This window comes from Anarrhichthys ocellatus, unplaced genomic scaffold (assembly GCF_004355925.1).
Source record: "Anarrhichthys ocellatus isolate YVR2014 unplaced genomic scaffold, GSC_Weel_1.0 scaffold6, whole genome shotgun sequence".
Lineage (NCBI taxonomy): Eukaryota > Metazoa > Chordata > Actinopteri > Perciformes > Anarhichadidae > Anarrhichthys > Anarrhichthys ocellatus.
In genome coordinates, this window is record NW_022280036.1 from 15,244,958 (window position 1) to 15,253,714 (window position 8,757).

The following is an 8,757-nucleotide window of genomic DNA, read 5'->3' on the forward strand; positions in this document are numbered from 1 at the left end:
CTCCAGTTGCCCCCACATGTACTGGGAAAAAACAGACACTAGACACGCTGTACAGTTCCAGATATCAACTTGTGTCTTTGTGTCCAAAACTGTTTGTGCTGACATATTCATGTGAGAACACTTTAAATCAGTGTCTCTTTTGTCCCCCACCAAGCGCTGCCCCCTTCTGCCCTCCCCCTCCCTCTCTTCCTCTGCCAGCTTTCACACACAGGGGCTCTGTTCTTGAACAGGTATGTTCACCTGTTGATTTCCCATCAGAATGATTTGCTCTGTGGTGAGTCAGCCCTGAACAAAGCTCTCAGCAGTCCCTCTCTATCATGACCTCGTGCTCTTGGTAAACAAAGGCTCACAGATTACAAGGGAGAGGAGAGAACGGGAAGGGCACACGTATTGTACTGTATTCACAAACGGCATTGAATAAACTACTATGCCACTGGTAATATGTTTATTTAAGAGGAAAGCAAACTGAATTCACCAACTCATTTTAGGTTAGACAGAAATAAAAAATCAGCAGCTTCTATCTGATTTCATTGCTGAAGCCCCTCAAGGTGAGAGCTGAGATGTTATCAGGTGTTATCAGCAGTGATGGTGCCCTGACTGAAAACAAGAAGAAGTAGGTAACATCTGTGAGCGTGTGTTTGATCTAAGCCTGAACCTATGCAGCTGTTTGGCTAAATAAGTCGAATTATTAGAAAATGCAGACAGATCTCTGTTTGTATAAGAAGTGATGGTGGATTTGAAGACGTCTAATGAGCCATTCATAGCCCCAATGAATAAAAACAGATTACAAAGCAGCCGAAGCGACGCCCTAGTATTAGATTTCCTTCCTTTTGTGTTAAAAGTAGTAAGTTATCTCAGCCTCATGATGTCAAACCCATTCTGCCAAGTGAAACTTCCGGTGCAATCCCTGTAAACAGTGGGAAAATAATACTCAGCAGCGCTATAACACAACGGCTGGCTCTGGAAATCTTCTCTGTGGTCTTGTCTGTGATGGAAAGTTTACAATTTAAAGAACTACGGCGGCATCACAATAAGATTATAATATTCCTATTGTGAACCATAATCTAGCATCACACTGCTACTACTGATGATACACTCATCAGTCACGTGCCAATACATAGTTGATTACAAGCATAGAGCAATGCAACAAATGACTGAAATTGTTTCTCAAATGAGATGTGAGATGTACTACTTCATAATGTACTTTATAATACTTTACAAATGGCATATGAATTACATGCTACTCTCCAATAGCCTCATAAGCCGAGTTGCTGCATGGATTTTTGGCAGCTTTATTACTTTGTATAAAAAGGAATTAGAAAGAACTTAACCTCTTTAGGGGGCATATGTTTTAGTTGTTTTTTTTTTGTAATACTGCATACAACAAAAATATATGTAAATGGTAAAAATGTGGTTAAAATGAAAGTTTGAGTATTTTATGCATGGTTGTTGTATAATAACCTACATCCATGATTTAATGTTGAGACAACCAGAGCTCTGACTTTACCGTGGTGTGTACCGCCCCCTTGTGGCCGCCCACGCTCACTACATCAACATGTCCGCCTCGTCTTGAACTCGGAAACGAAACCTTTCCGTAAAGCCCCGGCGATCATTTCCTGCGGGTCACAGTTTTACTACAGTCTGGAAGAAATGGCGGACATGGATGAATTGTTCGGGAGCGATGGGGACAGCGACAATGACCAGCGAGGTAACGAAGTCTCTCAACCGTTGACCGTCTTAGTCGTGGATGAAGTTAGCATAGTAGCGGTAGCGAGGGTTTTTCAGATGCTAAGCAGAAGCTAGCATTGCCGCAATAATGATTAGAAAACCCGGTCCCTGAACGTTACACTGATATATCTTATGAGTTGTGCATTAACTGAATATTTTCTAAAAGCTCGCTTTGGTAGAAACTGGTGTAAGATTATCCGTTCAACGCTCGTTATTTTGTGGTTTTTGTTTGTTTTTCCTCAGCTAGCGTTAACAAGCTAGCTGTGCTTTATTAGTTAGCATAGTTAGCGGAGCTGGAAGTCGCTCCACCTAACGAAGACTGTAACATCATTAACGGCGAAGTGTTCCTCGAGCACATGTTCTCGTTATTATGTGTAGCGTTCACGGTATTGCTCAGCACAACTCGTAGCTTTGTCCATTTCATCAGTAAACTGGCAGTTTAAAATGAATACATCGGTCAAATATCGTTATCGTTAGCTGAAGTAGAGAGTACGCTACACTGAAATTCACCGGGCCTTAACAGTAACGTCAATTAACCTTACATATTATAATAACCTTAAGTTTATCACTTTAAATAAGTCACATTTCTCTGCTGCCAAATAAAATAATTAATAAAATCTCATACCATGTCAACACCAGTTCAGTAAAAATGTTTATTTGAAAGTCTAATAATATGCTTCTAACAGTATGTAACTTATTCACAGTATGAAGTGTGGTGGGCGACATTGAAACAATGCTTTATCACAGTATATTTAATGTTTAATGATGTACACTCGGTTGTTACTTAACTGTACAATTTGCACTACAACAGCTCAGCATTAAAGTCTGTCAGATACGTATTCATTTAACTGTGTGTTCACTAATGAGGTTGTACTTTGCAGTGGTGTCAACATAATGCACAAATACAATCTGAGCCACCTCCACCAACTCTCTGGCCATTTAGACCCTGATTAATGTAACGTTATGCCCACATAACGTTATGTTGTTGTTGCATTACAGGAGTGAAATCTGCCTATAGTCTACTGAGCTGTCCATGTAGAGTGTGACATGCAGACTAGCACCCGCTGTAAACTGATGAGCTGTGCTATGTGCCAGAATAAAAATGGTCTGCTCTGTTGTTTCAGAGTCTGGTTCCGGCTCCGGTTCAGACTCTGAGCCGGAGAGACCCCGATCTGCCAGCAACGCCTCGGGGAGCGGCAGCGACAGTGAGAGGGAACGGAATGATGAAGATGAAGAGGAAGGCCAGGAGGCGGGGAAACCCAGTATCAATAAGGTGTGTGACTGATGACACTCTTTTTATCAAGAAATCTTCTTGTGGTAGATCGCCAAAGTAACTTGTACTGCACACCTAAGCTGCACCGCAGCAGGTGATCACCTCATATCAAAGCACCGCCTACTGACCAATCAAAGCTCGGTACGTGGATCGTTAGATAAAATTACATAAATACGAAGAAGTCAAAGTCATTATCCAGACTAAAAGCAACATAGTTTAAACTGCCAAATGCAGAAAGGTCAGCTGGCAATAAACTGCGACTGATAATGCAGACATTAACAGATGTATAATGTCACTTCCCTATCTAGAGCACGATAGAATGAATGTGTTGCAGATGTATTCTGATGGCGTGTGTGACAATATTTGAGCCTCATTCCTTCAGCTGCAACCCTGGCGGTGTGAAATGGACTTGGGACAAAATATAAATAGGCTGTAATAATTCAGAGCGTTAATACTTTCATATCTTATAAGCTTTACCCAATAGTTGTAAACTTTATTTGATAAAGATCCGGCTACACTAATTAGTTATATTAGTGTTATACTATTTGTAGAATTAGATTACAGTGGTGGCTGCGTACAGGATTGTTACCGACTCGTGCTTTTCCAATAACTCCAGAACCTGTTAAAGTCCAAAAGTCAATATTAATTGAAAAAAGAGTGAATTAATCATTTTCAAAGTTCACTAACACAATGGTGTTTAGCCTTTCTCACTGCTTTGAATTTTTTATATTCATGCTATTTTTATTATGTGTTCATGAGAATTGTGAATTAGCCTAATTAACGCCACAATAATACCTTATAAGGCTACGTGTCCAGCTCCATATGACCGATATTGAAGTCCTGCGTTTGGAGACCGATAATGGAAAGTCTATGATTTTTACCAGCGTCAGCATTCAAATAATCCAAAGAACGGGAAAAAATAACGAGTGCAGTTAATGCCGTGTCACCTGAGGGTAGTACTGTCCCTGAACTAAAGATTGTGGGAAGAGAAAATTCAAAATACGTGAAAGTTCTCCTAAATCACTCGTACAAACAACTTTAATAACGAAACCGTTCGTACGAGTGGTTCTGGCATGAGGCCCATTGGTTCCGCCTCTCTCACAAACTTGCTCTCCTTTCCTTCTACCCAACAGGAGCTGTTTGGAGACGACAGCGAGGACGAGCAACGCAGTCAACACAGTGGCAGCGACAACCAGTCGGAAAGGTCGGGGAACCAGTCGGACGCCAGCATGCACTCGGAGCAGCGGGACAACGATCCCTCCGATGCAGAGCAGCACAGCGGCTCAGAGCGCGGCCATCGGGACGAGGATGAGGACGAAGATGACGCGGGCCGCCGGTCGGATGCAGGAAGCCCGGCTGGCAGCGGGATGTCTGGAGAAGGGAGCCCTCGCTCTGAGAGGGGCAGTGTCCGGTCGGACAGAAGGTACGCCAACACACTCTGGACGTCCCTCATTGTTAAACTGAGGTGCCTCGATGGGAGAGCGGACCCCAACAAATACACAATTTTCCCCAGTTTCGTAGAACTACAGGGCCCAGCTGACATTTCTGAGATATAAAACAAATGTTCTAACCTGTAATGTTCTAATGGGGCACTTTCCTTTGTTGACCACATTTTAATTTCTTGATATATTTCTTGCAATGCGTTTGTTTGAATCCAGCGTGCACAGCGATCCTGCGACTCCGCAGTCGGGGCCGGGCAGCCCTCAATCCGATGCAGAAGCCTCTGGCAAGGAGAACCAGTCGGAGGACGAGAAGTGGGAAGGAGGGGCTAAGAGCGACCAGTCGGAGGATGAGGGGGAGAAATGCCATTACTCTGATGAAGAAAGAGAGAACTCTGACGACGAGGGGCCGAGGAACAGGAAGTCAGGTACTCCTCGTGTCTGGTGTAAAAGATGGAGGGGAGTGTTGTCCGTGAACTGGATCAGGAGCCGGCCGGCCGTGATAATCCTGACACATTGGATTTTGTGGAAGATGATTAGGGCCATATGTGAAAATGTTATCCTGAGGTCCGAGGTTAATCTCAGCACTCTTTAGATGAATAGGAGATTCGTTTTTTGCCATCACTTTTCTGATGCTTTTTCATTTAAGTAAGACGTTTACACCATACTGTCACGTGGAAATTCCTCCTCTTCATCCCCTTGTTGTGATTTTGTTTTTCAGAGTCCGCAAAGGGCAGTGACAGTGAAGATGATTTCCTCAGACAGAAAACCAAAGCGAAAGCCGCATACGATTCAGATTCAGACAGCGATGTCGGAACAAAGAAAGGTAAGAATCTGTTTGAGCAAACCTGACCACGTCACTTCACCGTATTCTCTACAATTCAAACAGAGAGTGTTCATTTTATTAGCTGCAGCAGACGTTGTCATTTTAACCGCTCTCGTGTACTTTAAAGTAGTCCTCCTTCCGTACTGTTCACAGTAAAGAAGACGGCAGCAGACGACCTGTTTGGAGAGGCCGACGACATCTCTTCAGACAGCGATGCAGAGAAGCCCCCGACCCCGGGACAGCCCCTGGTATGTGTCTGTCTCTTGCTTCCGCTGATCCTCAAGCCTCTTTAATTGTGCCCAATCCTTCTTTCTTTTTTTTTATCATAAGAGTTCCCAAATCTCTTTTTCTCAGAGCCTCTCGCTAAGCCTCTCTGAGCTGTTCCCTATTATCCTGGGTCACTGAATCATACAGTGCTTTTTGAACGATTATCTTCTTCTCCCTCTCTGTTGTGTGTGTGTGTGTTTGTGTGTGTCTGTGTGTGTTTTCAGGATGCAGAGGACGGGATGGAGGGGGAGCGTGCGGAAGAGGAGCACGCGCCCGAAACCCATATCGAAGTAGAGATCCCAAAAGTCAGCACAGACTTGGGATCTGACCTTTATTTTGTCAAGCTGCCCAACTTCTTGTCTGTGGAGCCCAGGTCAGAACCATTGTCAATGTATACAACACAAGCACATCTCGTACTTGATGAGCTCTAAAGATAAAGAAGGAAAACGGATGCAGAGAGGAATATTTTCAGTGTTCAGCTAACTCTGTTAGGACTTGATGAGCATAAAATCTCTTTCGTAACTTTAGGGTATACTCATTTAGATTTTCTTCTTCCTTTTCTAGACCCTTTGATCCTCAGTACTATGAGGATGAATTTGAGGATGAAGAGATGCTGGATGAAGAGGGACGGACCAGGCTCAAGCTGAAGGTGTGTAGTCCACGTCATGTGTGTATGCGTGTTTGTTGTTGTCTGTGTGGACCAGAGTATCAAGAGAGTGACCAGAGTTTCCTCTTCGTCTCTCACAGGTTGAGAATACCATTCGTTGGCGAGCCAAGAAAGACGAGGAGGGGAATGAGGCGCGGGAGAGCAACGCGCGCATTGTCAAATGGTCCGATGGCAGGTGTGTATTATGTCGATTAGGGTGTGTGGGGGGTTACCGCACTGTGTACAGGACGTGCGCTTTACTCTCTGTGGTTTTAAATGTATTTTTCCTGGCACACAGCATGTCCCTCCACCTGGGGAATGAAGTGTTTGATGTTTACAAAGCCCCTCTCCAGGGAGACCACAACCACCTGTTCATCCGACAGGGCACTGGACTGCAGGGACAGGCCGTGTTCAAAACCAAACTCACATTCAGGTAACACAGTGACGTGCCATTGTTGTTATTAGGGACAGACTGCTGCTGATTCCAAACGGCAACAATAGCAGCCTTGTTTCATTCAGATATGTACTCTATGCTGTAAGTCCCGGATCACCTCGTGCAAGCTGCCCAGGTTTCTCCCAATAAGAAGTGTGTAAGCCTCTTAGCGGCCCCCAAGTCCACCTGGATGTTCTGTCTCCTCAGACCACATGGGACAAGTAGGACACTGGCCAAAGCTGCTTTCATGCACAACAGCCTTCCACGCTGCCAGGCAGGACATTACCATTTGTTCTGGTTGTGTAATATCATCAAAGCACAGATTTGATTTTGATTAGAGCTGAAGCTGCTCAGGGTACAAATTGTTAGGACGCAGCGTTTTTTCTTTTCAAGAGGCAAATGAATAGAACAGAAACATTCAAGCAGGATTGATACACAGTGTATACAGCAAAGTTAATTAATGAGGCTCAGTGTGCCAATGATCCGCATCACTGCAACATGTTCATGCTTTCTATTGGCTTCCAGTGGTCTCGGAGCATGAGTTAGTTGTAGGTTAAGCTAAAAAACAATTAGCAAACATGTTGCAAAAATATCTCTAATGTGAAAAAGGAGCTGATAATTTAGGGTTTTAGTTCTTTCTTGTTGAGTAAAATTGAGCAGTTTTATTGGAAAGGACTAAGCTGAGGCAGCATTAAATGTCAGTGTCTATGCAGGCAGAAAATAATGCTGATTCCACTGAAACCTGTGATACCGAGATATTAAATGGGCAATGACATGAATCAAACAAACACTTAGGTTTGCGTTTCAGTATTTCTCAGCACAACGTTTTGTGTGCATCATCGAGCAAACAAATGTGTTGAATGAATTTCCTTCCTCATAAAACATTTGAAAAGCATTTTATTTATTTTTTGATGAACCTATATTGGTTACATCCATGTTTTCTTGCTAGCAGTCTTCTTGTTTGTTACCTTTTCTGGCTCGTAGCAGTTGGCGCATTAACTGCCACCAACTTTCAATCAGTGCAAGATCAGAACACATTTGCAGGAATATGCATCGCCCGTAGTTATTTTATGTGCACAAGATAGAAGGCCCACTTGTAAAAAGCATTGCTCCATAGCGCCACCAGTGCTCATAAACCCCCCATGGTGCGTTTAATGAGTGTGGACTAAAACAGGTCTGGCAGCATACGTTGGTGTTTTTTGCCAGTTTGCGTTTCAAAGGTAGCGTTTTTTTGGTTGAATAAGCTTTTCCTGAAAATTACACACGCACATCTTTTTTATAAATATCAAAGACAGGGTTGACAATGCCCTAATGTTTTTGAAAAGCACTGGGAAATACACACCGTAAACCGGAAATTATGTTTCCTCTGCATTTCCAGGCCCCACTCCACAGACAGCGCCACCCACAGGAAGATGACCCTGTCTCTGGCTGACCGCTGCTCCAAGACGCAGAAGATCAGAATCCTTCCCATGGCGGGACGGGATCCTGAGTCGCATCGCAATGAAATGATCAAGGTAGCACGCTCTCCGTCCACCTGTGCCGCTCTGCTCGTCTTTCCTCATTCCTGTTTGAGAATGATGTTGTTGCCTCAGGGACGGAGGCATGAGGCCAGTTGTCGGCGAGCATTATGCACATTTACATAAGATAAGATAATCCTTCATTAGTCCCACAGCGGGGATATTTGCAGGATTATGAAGACATAACCTGAGGTGCTTGCATAATGGGGTTACTCTGTGGTCACTGAAATGGAAATAGTGTCAGCAAATCTGCAGAGCGGCAGCTGCTAGCTAGCCGGTGGGGCTACGCTCGCATGCACCAACATGAAAGCATGCGCAGAAACTGAACCGCTTGATCCATACTGACATTTTACATATATTCAGAATATATTATGAATGATGGTGCCAATAGTATATGGTTAACGTAGGTTCAAATTTAAGTGAAAAATACCTGAAACGTATATTTCAACTGTGGCTGAAAACCTCATCATATATCAATATCATAATACCTTTATCATATACAATCTGTTTAGCTATGTGATAATTAATACAAATATTGCAGCCTAAATTGAAGCGGTGAGCTTGACAAAGCCAAACCTGTTAATTTGTTAAGATATATCCTACCTCTCCAAATATAGTGTTCATTATG

General features: G+C 43.5%; 1 protein-coding gene across 1 annotated transcript in view; it reads left to right on the plus strand.

Annotated features, from left to right (window-relative positions):
- The first annotated feature begins 1,609 nt into the window (after positions 1 to 1,609).
- leo1 (LEO1 homolog, Paf1/RNA polymerase II complex component) overlaps positions 1,610 to 8,757 on the plus strand; it is an 8,782-nt gene continuing 1,634 nt past the window's right edge. Inside the window, exons 1-11 of the mRNA XM_031846350.1 lie at positions 1,610 to 1,708; positions 2,853 to 3,001; positions 4,135 to 4,424; positions 4,660 to 4,868; positions 5,162 to 5,266; positions 5,420 to 5,514; positions 5,758 to 5,906; positions 6,098 to 6,182; positions 6,281 to 6,375; positions 6,478 to 6,612; positions 7,991 to 8,126. Of these exons, the coding sequence (XP_031702210.1) occupies positions 1,651 to 1,708; positions 2,853 to 3,001; positions 4,135 to 4,424; positions 4,660 to 4,868; positions 5,162 to 5,266; positions 5,420 to 5,514; positions 5,758 to 5,906; positions 6,098 to 6,182; positions 6,281 to 6,375; positions 6,478 to 6,612; positions 7,991 to 8,126 (1,506 nt within the window). The 5' untranslated portion in view covers positions 1,610 to 1,650. The remainder of the gene's footprint in view (positions 1,709 to 2,852; positions 3,002 to 4,134; positions 4,425 to 4,659; positions 4,869 to 5,161; positions 5,267 to 5,419; positions 5,515 to 5,757; positions 5,907 to 6,097; positions 6,183 to 6,280; positions 6,376 to 6,477; positions 6,613 to 7,990; positions 8,127 to 8,757) is intronic.